A 26,155-nucleotide genomic window follows, 5' to 3' on the forward strand; every position below is an offset into this window, starting at 1 on the left:
AGTCCAACAAATGTTGTCAAAGGCTTTCTCCGCGTCCACAAAAATCAAAACTGCTTTCCTATTAATGTCAACGTCCAGCAGCTCCAAAATGTCTATAATGTTCCTCACATTGTCTGACATATGTCTACCTGGGAGAAAGCCTGTTTGGTCCTTATGAATCTCTTCTGCCAACACTCTTTTCAATCTTTTTGCCAAAATGTCTGCAAAAATTTTGTAATCCACATTGAGTAAAGATATAGGGCGGTAGTTTTTAACTTGGTTCTTCTCAGTCTCTGTTTTCGGTATAAGTGAGATGAAAGCCTCTTTCCACGATTCAGGTGCCTTTTTCCCCTTCAAAATTTCATTGCAAACTTCCTTCAATGGTTGTATCAGCCATTCTTTCAGCATTTTGTAGTATTTGGCCGTCAGGCCATCTGGTCCTGGTGATTTTCCCAATTTCATATTTTGAATGGCACCCTCTATTTCTTGTTCTGTTATTTCCTCGTTTAAGATCCTTTTACTTTGTTCTGAGATTTTTGGTAAACCGTATTTTCTGATGAATTCTTCTATTTCTTGCTCGTTGGTTGGCCCTTGTGCATACAATTTCTTAAAAAAGCTTTGAAAACAATTGTTGATCTCGTTGGGTTTGTGGATAATCTTTCCATCCATTTCTAAACTTGTTACCGTATTCATTTTCTGCCTTTTTTTCAATTGCCATGACAGAAGTTTCCCACATTTATCCGCTGATTCAAAAGTTTTTTGTCTCATTTGCTTTATCTTCCATTCTATTTGTTGGTTCATGAGTTCCATGTATTGCATTTGATGAAACTTTATTTCTCTCAAAATCTCATGAGACTTTGGTTTGGACCTCAACTTCTTCTCTCCTTCTTTTATTTTTTCTAAAAATTTTTCCTTCTTTTCATTTTGTTGCTTCCTCTTAATAGAATTTTGTTGAATTAGGAAACCTCGCATCACGGCTTTGCTTGCGTCCCAAATTATTCTTTTTTCCACATCTGTTTTCCTGTTGATCTCAAAGTAATCTTTTAATGTTTTAAGGGCCTTCTTATGGATCTCTTCGTCGTTGAATAGGGTGTCATTCATTCTCCATCTAGAGGAACCAGTTGTTGTTAGTTTCATCTCCATCTTGACCGCATTATGGTCGGAGCACGTTTTTGGGCAGATTTCTACTTTTTTTGTTCTTGACGCCAGACTGCTAGAAATCCAAATTTGGTCTATTCTTGTCCATGTCATTTTTGCTTCTGAGAAGAAAGTTCCCTCTCTCTCTAAAGGATTCTTTGTTCTCCAAATGTCAATCAAGTCCATTGTTTCAGTCATTTCAAAGAAGATCCTTGGTAGTCTCCCTTCTTTCGAGATCACTTGTCTCTGTGCTTTGTCCATGTTTGTTGAGACAACTCCATTCATATCTCCCATCATTAGGATTTTATAATCTAAAAAGTCAACTAATGTCTCATGCAACTTCCTAAAAAATTCAGCCTTCCCTTCATTTGGGGCATAGACTCCCACAATTAATATCTTTTCTCCTTGAATTTGTATTTCAATTGCCAGGTATCTTCCTTGTTCATCTTTAAATATTAATTTTGGAGCCAACTTTTCCTTTGCATAGATCACCACACCTCTTTTCTTTACTTTGTCTGATGAGATGAATTCTTGACCGAGTCTCTTATTTATTAATAATTTCCTGTGTATCCTGGCAATATGGGTTTCTTGCAAACATATTATGTCTAATTGTTCTTTCTTCAAAATGTGAAAAACCTGTCTTCTTTTCCGAGGAAGGTTCAAACCATTACAGTTCCAACTAAGGAGTTGCAGAGACATTTTGTATTTAGGTAGCTGTTCCTCCAACTGCTCCAAGCTTCTGCTCTTCCTCCGATGGTGGTAGTGAAAGTCCAAATGACAAATTTGCTATATCGGGTGGTTCCCTCTCCTCCACGGTTCCTTTCTGCAGATCCTCCAGATACTTCTCTAGAAATAGTTCTTTGTCCTGAATTGTTTTTATTTTAATCTTCCTTCCATTGAAGTTAAAGGACAATCCTTGTGGAAATTCCCATCTGAATGGTATAGTGTTTTTCTTCAGCAGGTCTACTAAACTCTTGTAATATGTTCTCACCTCTAAAATGTATTTAGGAATGTCCTTAAAAATCTGTATCTGAGAATTTTGGATCACCAATGCCTTTTGATAATGCAAATTCAATATTCTATCTCTTTCTTCTTTTGATCTCAATGTAATTAGGCAGTCCCTTGGTTTTTTGTCCTGCCTTCTACCCAGTCGAAAGGCTGATATTATCTCAAGTTCCTCATCTTCCTCCCATTCCTCCTGCCAAAAAGTTATGATGTTCTCTGTGAGAAATTTCACAAGGTTGTCCCCTTCCCCTTCAGGCACCAATCTAAATTTTAAATTCTTCTCTTTACGTTGAAGTTCCAGTAAGGAGAGGGCTGCATCATGCTCATTCACTTTTTTAATAATAGGCCCAAATTTTTCCCTTGTCTCTTCAGCCGTTATTTTTGCACTTTCTGCAATCTTTCGTGTTTCTGAACTTTCCTGAATTAATCTATTTATAGAATCTGTGTTCGATGCAACACTAGCCGTATTCACATCCAACCTTGTTGTCAACTCTGTTAATTTTTTAGAATTCTCTGTCGAAAGTTTTGTCAATGCTTCCAGGGATTGATTTATTTTAAGTAGAGCCTGAGTCATAGGATCCATAGAAGCTGGTGTTTTTTCCTGCACAGCTGCAGTTCCTGATATAGAGGCCCTTTTCTTGTGAGATTGTTTTGCTTTCTGCCTTGTTACTATCTCTTCTGTAGGGGCACTCATATCCTCAAGGTCGTTTTCACAGAGTTGATTCCCAAGTGGAAAATCCCACTGTTACTTTTTCAAGTGCAACAGTTTCAGATAGAGCCCTCTAGAGGGAGCATTCAATTGTATCCAAATGGCAGAGATAGAAGAAAACAAAGAAGCAAGGGAGTATAACAGTAGCCAAAAGTTTCCAATGTCCAAATTGTAATGTCTCTATTTTTCTATGTGGCCAAAATGCAGCAAAGTACATCTAAGGTCCGATAACTTTTTTGCAAACAAGTCCCCACTTCTCAAAGTTTGACAGTCCACGTCCCGGTGTCTTGTTTGGGCAGCCCGACCCCAAGGGATTTGGCAATGGAAGGTCTTAATTTTCCATTAATTTTCCAGCAGATTAACAACGTTCCAATCCCTTCCCCCCTTCTCCTGCCAATCTGGGGGGAGGTTTTAAGTCCGATGTCAGTTTGACAGCTTAAAAAAATTAGAAAGGTTCCCTTTAAGTGCAGCTTGATTTTCGTTGCTTTATTCCTTCTGCAGTTCCGGGGAGGCAGACTTCCTTAATTTTTGCCTTTCCCGTTTTCAGCCAATTTTTTTTTTTTTTAAAGTCCCGTTACTTTTCCAATCTTACTCACGGGTGTTGTGGTCAAATTCCAATTGCAGGAAGGAATCGGCGCTCTCCGCTCATGGCGACGCGGCTTCACTCCGCTAGCTGGGTGACGACTCTCAGCACCGCGCTTACCCCGATGCCGCTCAGAAGCCTTTAAAAAGGCTCCCTCACAGTACCGGGGGGCGCAAAGGGTGCCCACCGAATCTCCTTTGTTCACAGGCTCCGCGCCTGTGATTTTAGGGGTCCCCCGCTTGCCGTAGCGGGTAAGACCCGAACTAACGGAGCAGTCCTGCCTCGGAGCTCGAGGCTCGGACCGCCATTAAGCGCTGGCGCCGACCGGAAGTCTGTAAGAACCATTCTTGGCACTCAACTCTTCCATCTTCCTGGAGAACATAACGTGGATTTTCATATACAACCTGGAAATCAAGACCAGACATTTTCAATCCTGAATATTTAACATTCCTGAAGTTTAAAAGTAAGGCTATTATTCTAATAACCCACTCAGATGTTTGGAGTGTGCATCAGTTTGGAAGCAAAACAGGGCTATTCAAAATAAGGACGTTGACTCCCTGAATATGCAGAAGTTCATAAATTAAAAGGGAAAAGATTACCAAAAAACCCAGAAGTGGCCCTGAGAGCTTACACAAATATGGAATGTTATGGGAAGAGAGATAAGAAAATACTATAGTCTTTAACTAATTTCATGTCTGGAGAGGATAGTTCTAGACTCCCAATGAACACCAAAGACAAGAACTCTGACTTATTTTGAAGGAGAGGTGAACACTAGTGCCCCACCACAGTTATGCCCCCCCCCCCCATCCAAAAGGTTAGGGGGAAGGGAAGCACAGTTCCTAGGTTACAGAGTATTCCCAACTATATTTTCAGACCCTGGAGGCAGTTTGCTTTGGGCAGGGGAAGGCTGTGGGAGGCTTTGCAAAGTAGTCCTGCTACTTTTTCAAATAGGTGTACAGTACACTATCCACCAAGAAAGTGTGGTACCTAGCAGCCAAGAACAAATGACACCAAATGTTTTTGTCCCTAAGGACTGGGGTTCTCTTCACTCAAGCAGACAGCCTGCTGTACTTGGCTCTTCCTTGCAGCCGGGACGGGGGCCGGGGGGGGGAGAGAAATGGGGAAGGATTGGTGATGGTATTAAGATGCCCCCTCCCCAGTCTTTAAATTTTCATCATCAGCCTTGAAAATGTCCCTCCAAACCCCTCTTCTCTACAACCCAACTTGACTGGCTTATGCTTACATTGAATAATGTCTATCTATCAAGTACTGTACCTTAAAAACAACAACATTCAAGCATGACAAACAATAAAAAGAACAAGGCTCTATTCACAATCTAATCAGACAACATGAACAAAAATAAAAAGGGAAGAAATGGAAGATGATACCATCTAAAAATACCAGTAAAATAAATTGAAAAACAATCAGATTTTTATCTTATGAACATTTCATGCACCACACAATTACAACTTCATATTTTGCAGCTGCATAGCCTAGAAAACTACGCTTTGAATTTTAGGCTTGCAACAGCTGGTAACCACATAATATTGAGAAGGAACAGTACTATTAGATTTAAGGTTTCATTTGAGGGTTTTTCTCTTCTCCATTTCACAAATCATCATCTAGACTGCAAGCCAGGAGCTGTGTTGCTTTATAATATTTGTAAGATGCTTAGATGATAATAACAATAACATATCCTGCACAAGGCACATAGTTAAGAAAGTCTATTAATTCAAAGTAATTTTAGGGGGGGATGTATCTGCATAGAGAAATCATAACAGTTAGGAAAATGAAGAAGCTATCAAACTGATCCAAAAGCTTTCACAAAATGTAAGAGCGCACTAAAATTCCTCATTGCTCTCAACTACAGGCATAGGACACAAGAGTAATTTCAATTGTCAGTTGAGATGAACAAGTGTGGGGAAGTGGTTAGAAATGTCAGATTAGGAGCAGGGAGACTGGAGTTCAAATCCCCACTCAGCTATGAAGCTCACTAGCTGACCCTGAGAAAGCCATTTATCTCTACCTTCAAATCCTGTTTGTGAGGATAAAGTGGAGCTGGGGAAAGAAGGAAAAATATTTATGCCACCTTAAGCTCCTTGGAGGAAAGGTGAAATACAAACGTGCCAAATAAATAAATGCAAAAGATTTCAGATGCCAAAAAGCTATTACTCTCTGTGTGACCAACCCATGCCAATGAACATTGACTTGAAGGGGGGGGGGCTACAAGAAGATCCATGCATTCCTTGGCATCCACATGCATTTTCTTCATGGATGAAGACTTGTAAATTTTATGGCACAGTTCTTGCAATATTCTAATAAGTCTTCTGTTTATTTATGTATGACCTACATACTTCCACAGTGATCCCTATTTTTGGAAACAGATTTCTTTGTTACACAAATTGCATCAAATAAGAGTGTTTAGGCTGTAAAATAGCACTTTAACAGCCCCTAGGCTTTAATTGTAAGAGATAAATTCAAAACTGTGAATGTGTTCTGCCAAAGTAAACATATTCCCAAGTAGTAACATATTGGAATGTTAAAGGTTGAATTTGGATTTCAGGAGGCAATATAAAACAAATACATATAAATTTAATTCAAAGAAAGACATTTAACCTTAAGCATCTATAAGACTGTCAGCTTCTGATAGTTCTTCTCCTTTGGGTAGCACTTCCTGTCTTTTAAAACTGACACATGAATAGTAGCTGCCATGCTTTGTTGACTGCCACAAACTCTATAGTCTCACTCATCTGGTGACAGATTATAGCACTGGACTTTGTCACAGCTGTCAACACTTCAACCTTTCCCTTATGCAGCTCTGGAAGTAAATGCAGTAAGAGCACAGGAGACCTCCCCCTTGAAACAGATCCACAACCAACAGTTTCAGAGAACAGGTTTGGAAAACAAATAAAAACTGCACTTGCTCTGTTTAAAATGGGTATTTTATTTCTTTTTAACTCACCTCCATCAAAGGATTCCAGGGCAGTATACGGAATTGCAAATAAAATTAATTCACACCACGTACAAAAAAATTAAAACCAACAAATAAACATACAAAATACAACAAGACAAAACACTAAAAACAGAACACAATTCCAGAACAATCAACTACAATCTAAAATGCCTGGGCAAATAAGAAGGTCTCTTGACACCTGCTTCATCCTGCTTTGGTCTGCCTGAATGTAAAACGGTCTTTCATTTACTTGCAGCAAATAAGTTAATCAATTAGCAAACTAGCACTTCACATTAGAATAAATGCACCAGGTATTAAGAATAAGGACATGTATAGCTTTGTTAAGGACCAGCCTCCAGAGGCTGCTCTTGCAGCATCTACCTAGACAAATATGGCCACCAGTCACTTAAGAATGAAAAGGGTTTATTGTTATTTTATTTTTATTATTTAATGAATTTATATACTGCCATGGAGCTCAGCCAGATCCAAAATAGGAAGTTATGTTGGATCTTGAACCTCTAAAAGCAAGGGCTTATTTGGTTTAGACTTGCCACATGGTGCAACAAGCAGGTATCTGAGAGCACATATATGATATGGGTACCTTTATCAGAGCAAGCTGATACTACTCAGCTACTGAGTGGATCTATTCAGACTTAATGTTGTTTATCATTACATGCATGATAGTCAGAATTGTGTTTCTCCCCTCCCCTCTTGTGGTACAGAAGTTTTAACTGTAAATTGACCACAGTTGAGTATTCTGTCTGAAACCTAAAATGTGGTTAATCTTAACTATGGTTGGTTGAAGCTAGTCAGCATCAAACACCACGGCTTCAACCCATCATACTTAAGACTAACTAGTGTGTCCAGGTTCAGACAATACTTATTCCAACTTTCAAATTAAAGCAAGCTTCCCAGTTCCTCACTCAATAAGCAGCTAGAGAGGGAGTACGTGAACCCAAGGCTCATTGCTGCTAATGACCAACGAAGTCACTGGCAAATCAGGTTTGTTGCTGTACAGTGGTACCTCGGGTTAAGAACTTAATTTGTTCTGGAGGTCCATTCCTAACCTGAAACTGTTCTTAAACTGAGGTACCACTTTAGCTAATGGGGCCTCCCACTGCCGTCGTGCCGTCGGAGCACGATTTCTGTTCTCATCCTGAAACAAAGTTCTTAACCCGAGGTACTATTTCTGGGTTAGTGAAGTCTGTAACCTGAAGCATCTGTAATTTGAAGAGTCTGTAACCCGAGGTACCACAGCATAATGTATGAAGCAGCCCTTTGTCACCAATTACTGCTCAAGTTCTACCTTCAGGATTCAACTACAGTGGTACCTCGGGTTACATACGCTTCAGGTTACATATGCTTCAGGTTACAGACTCTACTAACCCAGAAATATTACCTCGGGTTAAGAACTTTGCTTCAGGATGAGAACAGAAATCGCACAGTGGCAGCAGGAGGCCCCATTAGCTAAAGTGGTGCTTCAGGTTAAGAACAGTTTCAGGTTAAGAACGGACGTCCAGAACGAATTAAATTTTTAACCCGAGGTACCACTGTATTGAAGGGGACGCAGGTGGCGCTGTGGGTTAAAGCCTCAGCGCCTAGGACTTGCCGATCGAAAGGTCGGCGGTTCGAATCCCTGCGGCGGGGTGCGCTCCCGCTGCTCGGTCCCAGCGCCTGCCAACCTAGCAGTTCGAAAGCACCTCCGGGTGCAAGTAGATAAATAGGGACCGCTTACCAGCGGGAAGGTAAACGGCGTTTCCGTGTGCGGCTCTGGCTCGCCAGATGCAGCTTTGTCACGCTGGCCACGTGACCCGGAAGTGTCTCCGGACAGCGCTGGCCCCTGGCCTCTTAAGTGAGATGGGCGCACAACCCCAGAGTCTGTCAAGACTGGCCCGTACGGGCAGGGGTACCTTTACCTTTACCTTTTACCACTGTATTGAATACTGACACTGGTATTTTTTGAAACCTGCAGGAAAAGGGGCTGTTTGATACTTTTTCTTCACATATAATAACACTACAGTACTGTTCATAACCCGCCGCCCAACACACACACTTCCAACCACTTTTTATCCATATCCTATTATAAAACTGTATTGGTTGTCTCATCTTCTGAGCAACCTACACTTTGAAACAAAGTTGTATGATGGTATAAAACCTAGACTATATCTATCTTACCACCTAAGGGATGTCAGAATACTGACAGATACCATTTTTTAAAACTCTCATTTTAAAGCAAATTTTATTTCTCAGGAAAGGTACCTTGTTTACACAATACCGTGTGCCACTCACCAGAGAAATTACTTGGGTGAGTCTTATCAAGGTTAGTACATGAGTGATTGCTTACATGAAACCTAGTTTTAGCTCTGATCACCAAAGACCTGTATCAGCAAGAGTCCTGCTCATTTTAATGGGAATTTGCTCAGGCAGATTACACTTGAGGACTGTGCTGAGGACTCAAGGAGCTCAGCATATTATAAACAAGAGGTTAACAGCTCTAGGCCGAACAACTGTGACCTGCAGCTTCACAAAAAAAATGTTCATCGTGCAGTAAAAGTGGGCTTGGTAAGCAGCACCGTAAGTAATGATCTCATAATTTTATAAACTGATCCTCCAAAATGCAAACCCTGAGCACACTTGACATCACAAAGGAGAAGCAAGGAAAGATAGCATGGGACAGAAATGCTGGTGTGAGTTTTTAAACTGTACAGTAGTACCTCGGGTTACGTATGCTTCAGGTTACATACGCTTCAGGTTACAGACTCCGCTAACCCAGAAATAGTGCTTCAGGTTAAGAACTTTGCTTCAGGATGAGAACAGAAATTGTGCTCCAGTGGCGCGGCAGCAGCAGGAGGCCCCATTAGCTAAAGTGGTGCTTCAGGTTAAGAACCGTTTCAGGTTAAGTATGGACCTCCGGAACGAATTAAGTACTTAACCCGAGGTACCACTGTAATCTTGACAGACTAAACTAAGCACACGCTGCACCACACAAAAATGGCTTCACTTTCTCCTCTGTCTGCCCCATTTTAAATCAAAGGATGCTTGCTAACTGATTGATATTCCCCTTAAGAAGATGAATGTCTCCCTCAGACCAGTTGCAATTGCGCAAGCTCAAACACACACTTTCCCTACTTTTAAAAATAAAAGGGGTTTTGCTTACTGGACTTTTTATAAACTAAGTGCCATGACTGATTAGGAATTGTCTTTACATGTGGCCATTTACTGCCACAGCATTCTTTAACAAAAGGAAGTTTCTCCTGCTATGTTAAATGAATACAAAATACAATTCCAGGAAAAAGGCTGTCTGCTGCATTCAAAATGAGTTGCTGTTTTCTGTTTGAAAACTGACTACAGTTTCCCCCAAAACGACAGTCACCTGCTTCTCAGTATAGCATAGCTTTCAAATTATTTTAAGCCATATGATTATTTCTGCATCAGAAAGAAATTCCTTATTTTTAACACATTTCAGAACAGAATCAAACAAAATTAATAGGCATCATAAATGTGATTCTAGAAAAGAACTTGACGTAAAAGTGTGTTCTCAGCTAGCACTGTCTCTCCTATCTCAACAGACAGCCCCAGACTGTCTTTATTAAGACAGATTATCTATTCACATAAAATCTGGTTATTTTCCTGTATCTTCTAGCGCAATTATCCCATCAATTTTCTAACTGAAGGAAGTCCAATAAGAAATGTGATGGGAAATTGCACTGGAAAGTATGGGGCAACCGTCACCAGCTGGCAATGCCTCATAACCACAACACAAATGTGTCAGGAAGACTATTCAATAAGCAGATGACGTTGTATAACCTCCGTGCAAGTTTTATATGAATGTTCAACAGCCAGCTGGTCTGGAAACTCCCCCAGCAGCCCTTGATGCCCTGCTAATCCTCAACCTGGCTTTCAAGCAGTCACTTGACTGGACAGCAAAAAAGGAAGAAAGGATCAGCTCATTCTAAAAATATTTTTACAGAAGCTTCACTACCTGGTTTCATGGAGAAAATTCTTACTATCCACAGTCAATGAAGTGTCCATTTACAAAGCCTAGTCTACATGGACCACGTATTAGCAGAGGCCACTGAGTAAAAAACGCTTCAGCCTGGGGTCATTTCTTGAGATTGGAGGCAGAGCCATCTGAGCAAGCCAAGAGCCATGAAGGTGACTCCAGAAACCTGAATCAAATATCACTTGGTTGTATCCAAGACAGCATGAGCGTAGAGATGGCTTGCCCAAGAGGAGTTTCCTCCTCCCTTCTCCAGACTACACTCTCCTGAGTTCCCTGAAAAGCTTCTCCTGAGCGAACGCAAGTTTTGGGATATGGGGCTACAGTAGGAAGGGTAAATGGAGAAAATCGGTTGAGATTGCTTATATGTGCTTATTGGGCATTGGATGCATTGGCCCACAAATAATGCTAATTCCAATTTCTAACATTTCAGGTTAAGGAAATACTCAAGACCACCAGCACAATACAAATGCATCCTCTAAACCAGTGTGATGTTCTCCTGATGATGCTGGACTACAACTCCCATAATCTGCCGCCATTGGCAATACAGTGGTACCTCGGGTTACATACGCTTGAGGTTACATACACTTCAGGTTACAGACTCCACTAACCCAGATATATTACTTCAGGTTAAGAACTTTGCTTCAGGATAAGAACAGAAATCATGCTCCGGCAGCGCGGCAGCAGCAGGAGGCCCCATTAGCTAAAGTGGTGCTTCAGGTTAAGAACAGATTCAGGTTAAGAACGGACCTCCGGAACGAATTAGGTACTTAACCCGAGGTACCACTGTACTTGCTGAGGCTGGTGGGAGTTATAGTCCAACAAATATCTGAAAAGCACCAATTCCCTGCTCTAAACACTGAAAGTTTGTCAGTAAGCTCAAGTTATTTAGTGTTTTTGTTTTTTTACACATAAATTTTCTATTCTTACAAGTTGTTAAAATGAATTACCAGCACCACAAGAGGAGAATGGCAAGCTGTACCCATTCTCTACTTCAGTTATTGTATGAAATGAATCCACTAGGAAAACATGTACAGCTGTCAAAATGCAGCCACTATCTTAGAAGGGTTTTCTGATTAGAAAAAGCAAAGAAAAAGACAAGGTAATCTTCAGAGGAAGTAGGGGGAGGAAATCTCATTGGATTATGCAGGAAAGAGCCATATTTGAGGGGAGGGGAGGAACATTTGACATTTATCAAAACCACAGACTGACACTTGGAAAAGAAAGGAGGAGACAGCTTACACCGACAGAGGTTAATTTGACTCTCTTTAATTGTTTCTGAAAGCTAAAATATGTCTCCTGCCAATCCCAGACTGCAATGATCTCTCAGGTGTATCTTACTTGACAAGCAATGCTTCATTTAAATGATTTCCATAATTTTAAATAAAGTTCAAATGTTTTATGAGAGTGTATAATAAGAATGTATTTTCTTCATTTTAAAATGTAAACTTCTAATTTTTAAATAAAGCATGAAATCGTGCTCCCACCAGCTCCTTTCACAGTTTATATATTTCTCCAAGGCTCATAATGAACTCAGGCTTGCAAGAGAGGTGAAAAATAATAATTAAAAAAGGCCTCTTCAGCTATGTTTGGAGAAAGAGAAAGATCAAGCAAGTAGGCTTGTATAGAGAAGGCAGAGAAATGCTATTGGGTTGCAGAAAAAAGCAGAATTGCTCAACACCTACTCTGCCTCTATCTTCACCCGAAAGGAAAGTAGTGCCCAACCTGGTGATAAGAGAATAAAGGGTGCAAGGAGGGAGATGCAGCTCAAGATAGGGAAAGAGGTGGTAAGGGAACACATAGCTGCTTTAAATGAATTAAAATCTCTAGGGCCTGATGAGCTGCACCTAAGGGTACTAAAGGAGCTTGCAGGTGTAATATCAGATCCTCTATCTATACAGTGGTGCCTCGCAAGACGAAAAGAATCTGTTCCGCGAGTCTCTTCGTCTTGCGGTTTCTTCGTCTTGCGAAGCAACCCTATTAGCGGCTTAGCGGCTTAGCGCTATTAGCGGCTTAGTGGCAAAGCGGCTATTAGCGGCTTAGAAAAAGGGGGGAGAATGCAAAAAAAATCACAAGACTCGCAAGACGTTTTCGTCTTGCGAAGCAAGCCCATAGGGAAATTCGTCTTGCGAAGCGCCTCGAAAAACAGAAAACCCTTTCGTCTAGCGGGTTTTTCGTCTTGCGAGGCATTCGTCTTGCAGGGTACCACTGTAATCTTTGAGGATTCTTAGAGAACAGTTGAGGTCCCTGCACACTGGATAAATGCTGACCCCATCTTCAAAAGGCGGGGGGGGGGGGGACCGAGGTAACTACGGACTGGTGAGCTTGACATCAGTACCAGGAAAGGTCTTAGAACAGATAATTCAACAATTGCTGCGTATAAATGTTAATCTGAGCCCTTTGATATCAGTTTAAAATAAAGTCCATCCTGAGACACTTGAAATCTCGACTTTGAACACATACTTAAATCTTATTTTTGCTTCATCTTTAAAATGCTTAACTCTCATATTCAAAATGCATATAGTCCACAAAGCAACTGTCTTTCAATTCTGGAGTTTAAAGAAGTTTGCAATTTGTTCAATAAAAAAGGAATGTTTCTGCCCTTCTGCACAGGGGGGGAAAAACGTCCACTCTGCATCTGAAAGTTCAGTTTTATTAATACTGGATTCTGCAACTATAATATGACCTAGTATTTTAAAAGCGTACAAACTAAAATGAAACGGAGCATGGAGTAACAGGATAATATATTCTTGTGCCTTAGGTCATTCATTCCAAGCTTAAAAGCCTATGTTTATAGCACTGACCTCTCTCAGTACAGCTTGTTTCTTTTAATACTGTCCAGACAATTATAAAAATGATTTATCAAAAAACCAGTCATCGGTACAAAGTGCTTATATATACTAGCTTTGCCATTTATTCTGGTTTTATTAATTGAAGCAACCATTTGATTAAAATTATATACGGGTTTTACATTCTACCTGACACGCCATCTATACATAGTTTGTAAGTCAGGGAACAGGATCTGCCTTATTTTATGTACAACCCATAGTCTTTGAAGGCACTCTAGAAATAATTGCAAGGAAAGCAAAAACACTACAATAAATATCTGGATTTTAGCTAACAACATATATCAGGCACCATCTCCTACGCCAAACGAGTGAACAGACATGAGGCAGGCATCCAAATATGTATTTTACCTATATAGAGTTTTCTGCAAAAAGGCTATGGCTCATCATCTGTATGTGTTCATAAATACAGTTGTTGTTATTATTAATTATTAATTTATTATTTCTACCCCGCCCATCTGGTTGGGTTTCCCCAGCCACACTAGGTGGCTTCCAACAAAATATTAAAAATACATTAAAACATCAATCATTCAAAACTTCCCTAAAAAGGGCTGCCTTCAGATGCCTTCTAAATGTCATATAGCTGTTTATTTCTTTGGCATCTAATGGGAGGGCGTTCCACAGGGCGGGCGCCACTACCGAGAAGGCCCTCTGCCTGGTCCATGAAAACAAAAGTATTATAAATGCTCTTAGGACCAAACTCTGAATTACTACAATTGCATGGTTGCTGAAATAAAAATGGGAGGTTTATAAGACCCCCATGTGGTTGGAGGTGAGATATAACCCTTTCCTGTACAGTCTCTATCCTGATGAATTTGCACCTCCTTTGAGTTGCAGTAAGCCTTAAGGCAGGCTTCCTCAAACTCGGCCCTCCAGATGTTTTGTGACTACAATTCCCATCATCCCTGACCACTGGTCCTGCTAGCTAGGGATCATGGGAGTTGTAGGCCAAAAACATCTGGAGGGCCGAGTCTGAGGAAGCCTGCCTTAGGGAGAAAAGCTGTCATTGGGGCCCAACGCCTGGGGGCTGGGGCAGGATTTTAACCAGGAAAGCAGAAAGGGAAGACCTCAACCTCCCTTCCCTGTGCACTACAGTCCCAATGAAAATTCCCCACAGCACTTTGTATTATGAGTATCTTTTTAAAAACCAGATGCGCCTTAACATAAATAGAGCCTTCTGGATCATGCTAAGGGCCCATCTAGTCCAGCATCCTGTTCTCACAGTGGCCAACCAGATGCCCGTGGGAAACCCTCATGCAGGATTCAAGCACAAGAGCACTCTCTCCTTCTGTGGTCTTTCATAGCTGGTATTCAGAAGTATTACTGATACCAGCTGCAGAGACAGAACATAGCCAACATGGCTAGTAGCCATTGAAAGCCTTGACCTCCATGAATTTGTCACTCCTCTTTTAATCGTCTGCTGACCATATGATTACAGCCTCTTTCTTTCAGGATCTTTGGAATACAGTGGTACCTTACATACACTTCAGGTTACAGACTCTGCTAACCCAGAAATATTACCTCGGCTTAAGAACTTTGCTTCAGGTTGAGAACAGAAATCGTGCTCTGGCGGCACGGCAGCAGCAGGAGGCCCCATTAGCTAAAGTGGTGCTTCAGGTTAAGAACAGTTTCAGGTTAAGAACGGACCTCCAGAACGAATTAAATACTTAACCCGAAGTACCATTGTATCTAGATTAACATTTTTATTAATCAGCTAAAAGCTAAACATTTAGAAGTTTTTGAAAATCTGCCAAACTTAACAAGTAGATGCTATGGAACAATATAAATTCTCCATCTGGTTTGCTTCAGGAGACTAACTCCACACAGTTAGTTTTCATAAACCTTTCAGTTTCCCCTTAACTTTAAAAACAAATGCCAAGACCAGTCATTATTATATGAACTACTTGCATAGGCCTGTAATTGAATTCCAATCTGCATTTATTGTTTTATCACTTGTTGTTTGCCACCCTAGGCTCCTTTGGGAGGAAGGGAAAGACAGAAGCAAGTAAATAAATAAAATAAATAGCATACCTGCTCTGGATGGAATGCTCTCACTTCCTTTTGTAATTATAATTGTTTTGTTTTTAGAATTGTGTACTATCCTGTTGTAGTCCCCTTTGGAAGCTTGTGGTGAAGAGAAGGTAAGAAATCTTAAAATAAACATGACTTGTGCACATTTTGGACTATGCCCATCTACAGTGAAAGCAATGCTTTGACTTTTCCTCATTTAAACATGCATCTGAAATTAAAGAGGATTAGCAATATTCAGGTCTAGAGGAATATTATTTTTTTTCTGTAGTGGAAGGGCTCCCTCTTCTGTTGGTCTTTTAAAAACATAGTTATGGTAATACATGCAAGCATATTGTACAGAACTATGCATCTGGAGTGCAAGTTAGCTAACCCAACCTAATAACACATGTGTTTCAACACATTTGCCTCAAAATATAATCAACTTGTTTCAAGGCGAATTAATTTACATAGGTATAGGCCAAGAGCTCAGAACTCAAACCACAACCCTAAAACACCTCCTGAATGTTATGTCGATTCCACAAGAAATATCAAAATTGTGTTATTTTGTCTAGAAACCATTCTTATAACCCCAGTAATGCAGACAAGGACCGAGGAAATAGTGACTTGTTTAAATACACCTAGAACCTTAATCGTTAATGTGAGATGTAGCTGGGGGAGTTGCATGCTCCCTTCCCAGTTCTATGCCACAAGGTTGGGAGACTTTATATTCGAATAAATTTGGGAACAGCGTGGTTATCATAATCTACAAGTAGTGAAGTAGCGTGCAAGTTGAAAACCTGCACCTGATTTCACTATGTGGGGAGAGAGTAGGCTGGAGCAGATATGCATTTAACCAACGAAATGTTGCACCATGTAATATACTCTTTTCATTCTCACTCCAACCAAATCTCTTATATTGAGCAGCCCATAGCAGGCACTTGACCTTGTAACTACTAGTAGAAATTAATCCTAAGCTTTACTTCAATGTTAGATCAAGCAGATCTCAACACTCTGTGGAATCAAGAGGAGTAAAAGAGTGGCCTAAATGTCAGACACAAGGCTATTTCTGCATATTATAAAACAAGATAGAATCATAGAATCATAGAATCATAGAGTTGGAAGAGACCACAAGGGCCATCGAGTCCAACCCCCTGCCAAGCAGGAAACACCATCAGAGCACTCCTGACATATGGTTGTCAAGCCTCTGCTTAAAGACGTCCAAAGAAGGAGACTCCACCACACTCCTTGGCAGCAAATAGCCATGTCTGGTCATCACAGTAAGCCCAAGTTCTTCCATCTTGGATCTCCAGATGAGAATTCTTATTGCTCTCAGCCAACTTAACCAACAGGAACAAGCCAGCTTGAATCATGGTATCTTAAGCTCTCTTCAGACATTTACAAAAATATCTGAATTATAATCATGAAGTGGGGGCAAGATAAACTGCTTATCACTTCAGTGACAAAAGCAGTAATTTGTGCTCATAAGTGCACAGAGGTACATTAACAATGCTTATTTAGGGCAAGATATTGCTTGTAAAAACATAATATTTAATACATACTGGAAGAAGGACAGAGGGCTCCAGAATTGGTGTGCGGATTTGTTTGAGGATTTATTAAACTATAACTTTTTTTAATGATTTTGTATGCATCGTGCTTGCTTACCTCAACTAAAGCTCAAAGCTAGCAAGTCTTCATTAGATTATCACACTCAAATTCAGTATGTTAGTAGAACTGGTTGTGTTTTTAAAAACCCACAAAAATACTAAGTAAGTGCTTTCTGAGTATCCAAGCAACTGTTAAATCAACAGAGTCATTTGTCTGATCTAAATATCTACACAGCACGCACACACGCGCGCGCACACACACATACACAGATGGTAAGGGGAAACAGATGCACTGATGTGAGCTTGTAGGAATATAAAGGCTGGCTCCCACAGTGACATACAAGAGGGATCGTTCATATTATCCCTTTCAAGTGTGCATCAGCAAACCGAACAGGGTACAGTCCTCTTTAGTTAGGAGATATGGCAACCGTATAGGCAAACCGTATGCATTTCTGCTCTGAAAATAGAGCTTCTCACTTTGGCTATATATACAAATTATAACAGAATGACTATCAACAGCAATATCATAGAAAAGGCTTAGCTACAACTCAAGACAAGCATTTAACACCCTGGTCTCTCTTCTTGAGATATACATTATTGACATATTGGAAAAATCCCTATCTACAGGTTTTTTCCAGATGGTCATATTATCCCAGCTGTAGCATGCCAGATGTTTTACGTTTCAGTTCTAATTAAAGATATTAGTCTGAATAGCTTACAATTTTAGGTGTATGTATAAGTACATTCAGCTAAGATCCTTTTTAAGTTTCTTACAAGATGTGCAAGTCTGAGAAATAGGTTAATTTTGTCCCGTGTTGTCAAGTAACATCAGTCATTTAGTACTGTGCTTTTCTAAAAGCCTTCCTCGTCTAATATTATCATGGTTAAAGTCAACCATTCCACACGGACACAAAAGCAACTCACATGCAGACTAGGAAACAGAAATAGGAAGTAGGAAAAGTGCCGTATTCTCTCTTTCCCATCCAAAAGTCAATAGTGGAGAGTATATAGAGAGATTTAACCTCTCTCTACTTCAAGCCCATATGTTCTTATCAGAACAGCTGCTGCACAAGATCAGTCTCATAACATCAATGGCCCATTCCCATTGCTTTGCTTTCTGAGAAAAACAAAAAAGGGGTAGAATTATTTTTTTTATAAAAAATCAAGGATCTTGAATGTCTCACCCATTGATGCTCCTAGCAAACATTCATTTGGAAAGCAAACTGCAGCATTATAAACTTGGCATTTGGTTAAGGGGGCATGTCACAAACTTGAATTGCATATGACCTTAATCTTCTCCTAGTGATTCCCAAGGAACTTTAAGCTCGCCCAGTGCTTGTGTAAGGCTACTGTTGGCTCCTTATCACTGTTGACTTATTTCAAGTCAACAATAAATCCTTATGTGTCACATTAATAGGACCAGCTCTGGGAGCTAAATTAAAATGGAAAGGGATCCTAATAGCATGGAGGCCAAAGGTTCTTCCATCTCTTATTTATGACTAGGGGATAATCAAGGCTGGACTGTGTACATTCATCAGAAAGAATTAACGGGCAACATAGGCCAACAATGATCATTACTTTTGAAAAGCAATACTACTATAAAATAAGATACACCCTTAAAAAAAACCCAACCAGACACTATTCACTTAATGCTGCTCCTTGTGAATAGCAAAAAAATGCACTATTTCATTAATTTACCTTTCATTTATATAACTGTTAAACATCAGAGAAGAATGAAAAATAAATATTTGATTAAAGATACAGGCTTCTAAAAGCATTCATTAGTACTGATGATCTTTATTCTGTAACTTATTGGAAATCTATTACAATTCCTTTGGGAGGAGAAACAGCCAAATTAAGTGAACTGATACATTAGGAATATAAATTATCGGAGTAAATGTTTGAGATTTAATTTAGTGGAACATGGCACAAGTGAGCCATAAAATACAGCTCATTACTTCCAGCAGCAGGTAAAAGGAAAACCAACATTAGCAGATTTGATTGATTGATTGATTGATTGATTGATAAGATGTCATTTTTACTAAAATAGATTCTCATCTTTAGAGGACTCTACTGAAAGAAAATAGCTGCTAGTACATAGCTACAAAATATCTTGCTCAAATGCTAGTGGAAAGGTTTGCACAATGCTATTATTAGTAAGTTCCACAGCAGTTCTCTTGTTTCCTCAAGCAGAAGTACATATTTGGATTTAGTATCACTTTATCACTCAACATTCTAACTAAGGTATACGTATTACCCTGAGGACAAATATCATTTTGAGGAGCCACTGCCATCACCAGCCTCCTTTCTGCAGTACTGTACATAGGAAGTACCTTAGTTGAATGCGTCTGAGGTGGATTTGTAGTAGACAACACAACTCTAACTCAGTTCTTTACTCTTCACTTCAGACTCCCATTTCTTATCATAGGCACCTCCATATTCCATTTACTACTCCTTCACAAAATAGGCTCAAACAATCCAATGGGCCTCAACTTCAACACAGACAAAATTCCATTCCACCCCTACTCATATAAAGACCTCCTGGGCATGACCAGAAGATACCTCCTGCTACATAAGAACATCTGTACCTTCATATATACTTTCCTTGTTTGAGGGCTAACCCCCCACCAAAAAAATACCCAACCCCCCTCTAGCCCTTCATAGTCTAATTACCTAATAAATTGTGGACACTTTAATTGTGCATGTACACACATACAAAGATTCTGCCACCCTAACATCCTGATGGATTAGATCCAACATTTATCTAGTCCAGCACCCTATTTCCAACAGTGGCCACAAGCAGGACCAAAGCACACTGGTCCTCTTCCTTTCATCTTCTCCAGCAATTGATAATTTAGATACTTCCAGCATCAGAAACAGCATGTAACAAACCATGATACTGAGACTAGGAGCCATAAATATCCTCACCTTCCATTAATTTGTATAATTTTCTTTTAAGGCAATTGAAGTTGGTGGGCATCACCATCTCTTGTGGTAGCAAATTCACAATTTACTTAACTGCTGTGCAAAGTGGTTTCTCTTCCTTTCCTGAATCTTCTACCACTCAGCTTCATAATATTCTAATATTTGAAGAGGGAAAGGACTTCTCCTAAACCACTTTCCCCACATAATTGTATACACCTCTAATATGTCCCCCACTAACTCACTTTTTTCTGAATTAAAAAGCCCCAAACACTAACCTCTACTCATAGGAGAGCTTCAACAGCCCCCTGATCACTGTGGCTTCTCTTTTCTACAATCATATAAACACCAATCACAAGGGCTAGAAACTTCTTCATTTGTATTAAAAATCAAAAAAAGGTAGTAGATAGAAGATAGAAGCTGCCATGGAATCTGGCATTTTGGGGTCACAGTTTATTATCTATAGAGTGATCACAGTTACACAGATTTTAAGAATTGTACAGTGGTACTTTACTATTCTCCCTTGTCCCCTGTCCAGCCAGTTCTCTGATTTGAACTATTAGTCCCTCAAGCAAAAGGAAGCTAAGTCTACATGAAACATCTTGCCTTAATAAGAGTAGAAGACGAACAAGTCAAAGCATCAGCTATTGTTGAGGCTCTGTCAGCTTGCAGTATTACTGGGATCAAACTCTGCATTTCACTCCAGCTGGCATGTTCAAGTTAATCGGCAATCATCTTCATTTAGTCCCCAAGGAAACTCTATTTCCATTCAATAGCTAGCATGCTCTGGAACTGCAAAGCTTTCGGCAGCTGCCTTGGTAATTAACAGAATACCTCAAAGCTTTTGCAGTACTTAACTCTTATGCATAAGGTCAGTTCTCTTTAAAGTACATGCCTGAACAGTCAATATAGTTCTTCAGTTTTTGAAGGATAGACAGAAGTAATTCAAAGCTGTCAGTTAACTGTGTGAGGGTTTTGTGCATGTGCAAGTATGCAAACAAAAAGATGGTTAAATAGGTCACCACCTTTTCTTCTAGTTTTAATCATTCAAGTAATGTCATATGACCCAGTAATTATTTGAATGTGTCACTCTAGCTTTACTCCTTAAATTTCTAAGAAATTTCAAAATAATTCAAAATAATTTACTATTCTAATAAACCAGAAAACATCACTATTCTCTTTTTACTGAACCCTACTCCCTCTTCTGCAAAGGCCATTGAAACCATATACTACTTTCTTTGGATGACATTCTCAACCCAATCCATCATATTCTTGAACTTGGGAGTCTGTTCTCATTGTTCTATCTCTAATTATCGCTTCTGCACGTGCATTCACTTATTTACTGGTTAACATTACAAATAAATTATATTACAATAATGACAAAGAAACAAATAATGACAAAATATATATTTATTTCATTTTCCAATATGAAAAACGCTTGTTACCTTATCACAGAACTCAGTAAGGGCTGTGAAGTCCCATTTCTTGGCATATGCAACATTATATCTGAGTATAGCTTCCTATGAAACAAAAAGTGATAAAAAGATGATCAGTAGGACAACTTGAATTTTGAGAAATCAGCACCCTCTGCTGGTCCAAGTAGTTCTGGACAATTTTTCAGCAATCCTTAGAAAACATACCCTGTCACAAGAAGATAAAGGAGAAGCAAAATTTCAGCAGACACAGAGTTGCAAGAATGGACCCATCGATCCATTCAGTCCAATACCTCCCACCCTGGGACAGAATTTCCCAAATTTAATTCATTCCCAGCAAAGGCCAATCCAACCCTTATTCTGGTAAAATCTTACCAATAGTAAATTCAGAATTTATTTTCTTCAGTTACATACTTTTTACTGCTAATGGCACTTATTTTCAAAATCTTTGATCAGTCTGATTTTCACAATTTGTGCTGATTTCATATCTCTTATTACCAGTAATTCAGATTTTCTAATTATACACATAATCATACAGAAAGGCTCTTAAACAGGTTCATTACCACAGTACATGCAGAATAGTGTAATCAACACGTGGCGGTATTTCCTTTCCAGAAATTCTCTCCATCTCACCCCCAATAACTTTTTAAATTCCATTAAGTTCAAAATGCAGTCTGGGGATTTCGCATGAGAGCTTTTTAAACAGGGAATGCTGCCAGCCTGCATAAGCTAGTCTCCCCCCCCCCCCATCCACATTTAGCCTTTGATAAGCTTTTGTGCCAAATCTCCAACCAGCTTTTTATGTTATTTGTTTTCTTTTGTTTGTAACTCTGCTATTTCATGCAAAGAGCTCCAACCAGGTGCCCTGTGACTTGGGAACCAATTCTCCTTGGGCTTCAGCCAAGGTGGGAACTGTATGTATTAAAACCTCAATGGTCATCACAACCCAGATTCTGCTCGGACATAAAAATAATGTCATACCAAAGACTCAGACTTATGTCACTGTCTATTACACTGCTCCCCAATTTTCTTAACTCCCACTATCTCTGCAATATGTCCCTAAGGGTCACTCTTTTGACCCTTTTGAATGAGAACATAAAGTGACCATCTGCCACATTGTGATAGGAATTTTGAGGTCTTAGATATATGTTAAATGTTCATAAGTGTACCAACCAAGCAAAAACCATTTTGATTCCCAAACTGAGCAAATGTTTTCTCTGAAAGATCAAAGTGGGAAACCTCCCCATTGTCTCTTTCCTCACAAATCCTTTTGAGATTTAAGACTTAAGATATGAATAGGGTGTGAGCCTGTGACCTGGCACAGGAACTAAGTATTTATCATTACAAAAGACTGGCCAGGCTCCCCAGGGTATCCAATCAAGTAACCTGCCAGACAGGAGATAAGACAGGAGAAAAACAATCAAATTTCTGTTTTAGACCGCCTTTTCTGTGATGTAGGTAGAGATGTATCTGGGGGGTGGCCTTAGGTTACACCCCTTCTGTGATGTATGTATGATGTATGGAGGGGTGGTCTTGAGCTCCAGGGCAGGGAATTTAAAATGTCTATATAAGGCCTTGCGCGCCATTGTTCTGGGTTCCTCCTCCCTCCTGTGTGTGGTGAGGGAGGACCCTGTTGCAACAGATCAACAAAGATCAGGCTTACTAGCTGCTTTGCTTCTCAGTATTCTCTGGTTGGCCTCTGTTATTTTCTCCTACCAATAGGGAACCTACGTAAGGACTCTATATGGGCTCTTGGATACCCCATAAGGGAAAAAGGGCAGATTTTTGTTTACAACAACATAGAGTTTCCTCAGGCAAGATGGGGAAAAAATGCTGACAAAGTATACTATGCAATGCAATAGCATACAGACTGTCCAATAAAACGGTCTATTTGTACTAATCATTCTCAAAGTGCAGCACAGCAATATTTCACTGTGCTATCTTTCATGCAGTAGGATCTTGCAAAATTGATGGATGTTCATTTAACTGTGAAGCATGTAGTCATTCATTTGAGTTCCACTTCATCAGCATCTTGAACCACCTACCCTTTTTCTAGCAACTGTATCAAGATGGGGTCAAACAGTTATTTCTATAGATGACAGGATAGGAATACAATCATAAATGGAAGGATGCCAGACCGCCTTACAGAGATGTTAGCACAGGTGTGATCATGCTGCCACCTTGCTGAAGCTAAACATGTATGGGTCTTGGCTGTGCCTGCATGGCAAACCACCCTATTCTGAGAATCTTGGAAGCTCAAATTAAGAATACTTAAAGAAAAAAACTATTTTTTCCATGAGGATTATCAGCTTTAAATTCCACCATAATGGATTACACATTCCAGCATGGTGAATGGCCTACAGCAAGGACTTAACAAGAACCACACATTGCCGTAAAAAAAAGAGAGAGAACATGCTCTAATTATAAGCACATACTCTACACGCCCAGTTTCTGTTTTTTCCAACAAAAGAAGTATACTGACATACATCTGAAGACAGCAACACCTACAGGAAATTTATTTAATATACTTTCAGTGATTTTGACCAGTTTGGCTTTCTGAACATGTTCTTAAAAAAGAATCTACTCAAGCTTATGCACACCTTCCAGTTAAAGGTAAAGGTACCCCTGACTGTTAGGTCTAGTTGTGGACGACTCTGGGGTTGCACGCTCATCTCGCTCTAGAGGCCGAGGGAGCCGACGTTTGTCCGCAGACAGCTTCCGGGTCATGTGGCTAGCATGAGTAAGCAGCTTCTGGAGAAGCAGAGCAGCGCACGGAAATGCCATTTACCTTCCCGCCGGAGCAGTACCTATTTACAGCGGTGCCTCTGGATGCGAATGAGATCCGTTCTGGAGCCCCGTTCGCATCCTGAAGCGAACACAACCCACCTCTGCGAGTGTGTGGGTTGTGATTCGCCGTGTCTGCACATGCGCGTGACGTAATTTTGAGCGTCTGTGCATGTGCAAGCGGCGAAACCCGGAAGTAATGCGTTCTGTTACTTCCGGGTCACCGCAGAGCACAACCCGAAAATGCTCAACCCAAAGCTACTTTAACCTGAGGCATGACTGTATCTATTTGCACTTGACATGCTTTCGAACTGCTAACACCTTCCAGTTACTTTGTACTAACTCAATAATTTCCTGGTTCAAAAGGCAGCTGGCCAATTGCTGCTAATACATAGTGTTTTATTGAAACAACAAGTTATTTGCAAGTATTAGATTTTTCAGTTTCTAAATGGCCTAATATTTTTAGGAGGTAAGAAACCTCTGCACAAAGTGACTATTCTCCACAGATCAGCATAAACATTTCGCTGCTCTCTCTATATGTCACTGGTTTCCAGTTAACTGGTGGGTAACATCCTGACCTAAGGTGGGTTGTACTGTGATGTCATACCACTTTTATTATTATGCTTTTAAGACAAAGAGAGGCCAGTATTCCTTTACTTTTCATAGTTGTATAGAGGATGGAATTTCAACTATAGCATTTCTCACTACCTGCCAAAATTTCTTCTTCTATACAACACTGGAGGTAAAAGGTTTTTGTCCTTTGCATCTGGAAAAAAGAAGAAAAAAAGATGGACGTGTATAATAAAATATTCAGCATGTCTCCCCTGCTGCAGATAAAAGACCTAGGTATGAAAAGGAGACTGCTAATTAATATAGATATTGAAAATGAGATCGTTTCATTCAATTAAAAGACAAATGAAGCATGACAACAGTTGTGGGCTTGTTTTGGCTTAGATTGCTGTGACACAGGAACAGTATTCTAGCTAAAGAGGACAAAAGGGAAGTTGAATCTTACTCATCGTTCTAATCAGGGCTTTTTTCCACTGGAACTCACCAGAACCCAGTTCCAGCACCTCTCAGATGGGCGCCATTGCCATTATAAGAACTCACGGTGAGTTCTGGCACCTCTTTTTTTTTTCTTAGAAAAAAGTACTGGTTCCAATGCTTTTGCAGGTTCAGATAGTCAACTGGTTGAATTGCTCTACATAAATTAAAAGTGCTATTGACAGGATTTGTTTATTTTTAAAACCATTGAACTGAAATTTAGTATTTAAAAGTATTTTTCATGGAGACTGGTGCCAAGCATTTTATTCATTCTAATGTAAAGAGATATTATTTTAAAAAATACTATATAATCAGACCACACAATTCTACTTGTTATGCATCTCATGCAACTGTAAATAGAAGCCCTAAAAGGTGATTGGTATGAGACACGGGTGGCACTGTGGGTTAAACCACAGAGCAGAGGTCGGCGGTTTGAATCCCCGTGACGGGGTGAGCTCCTGTTGCTCGGTCCCAGCTCCTGCCAACCTAGCAGTTCGAAAGCACATCAAAGTGCAAGTAGATAAATAGGTACCGCTCCGGCAGGAAGGTAAACGGTGTTTCCGTGCGCTGCTCTGGTTCACCAGAAGCGACTTAGTCATGCTGGCCAATAAAGCGAGATGAGCGCCGCAACCCCAGAGTCAGGCACGACTGGACCTAATGGTCAGGGGCTAAAAGGTGATTGAGTTGAAACATGAGAAATATCATTGTACTTTCACCTGTTCTTAAACAACCTGTTTGGAGGAAACTAGCAGAGGAATATTTGCTCAGTTTTAGAATTTCCCCAAAGAGTTCCAAAGTTTTGATTTTGTTAAGCCACCCAAATCACAGGCTGTGTGTACCTTGCCAGTTGCCAAGATAAGAGGAAATGGTAGCATATCTGATGGTTTGGGTAATCAGCAGTTCAAACATGTCACCTCTCCAAATCACGAAGTCAACTGGATATCCTCACGCTTTGGGGAGTGCAAAAATGTAACCATACTAAATCAGGTCATCCACTTTCTAATATTGTTAAGTGGAAACTTCCAACATTTCCAATTTTCTTACTATGGCAATAGGTAGAAATCTCTTTGATGAAACCATTATTTCAAACTGGCTTTCAAACCAGTTTGTCAGCTCAGATGATAAGGTAAGTTATGGTGAGGCAAA

General features: G+C 40.0%; 1 protein-coding gene across 1 annotated transcript in view; it reads right to left on the reverse strand.

Annotated features, from left to right (window-relative positions):
• The window catches only part of PARG (poly(ADP-ribose) glycohydrolase), a 76,795-nt gene that overhangs the window by 39,540 nt on the left and 11,100 nt on the right, over window positions 1-26,155 (reverse strand). Inside the window, exon 7 of the mRNA XM_079975609.1 lies at window positions 21,194-21,268. Coding sequence (XP_079831735.1) covers window positions 21,194-21,268 — 75 coding nt within the window. The remainder of the gene's footprint in view (window positions 1-21,193; window positions 21,269-26,155) is intronic.

Source organism: Podarcis cretensis (assembly GCF_951804945.1).
Source record: "Podarcis cretensis genome assembly, chromosome: 5".
Classification (NCBI taxonomy): Eukaryota; Metazoa; Chordata; class Lepidosauria; order Squamata; family Lacertidae; genus Podarcis; species Podarcis cretensis.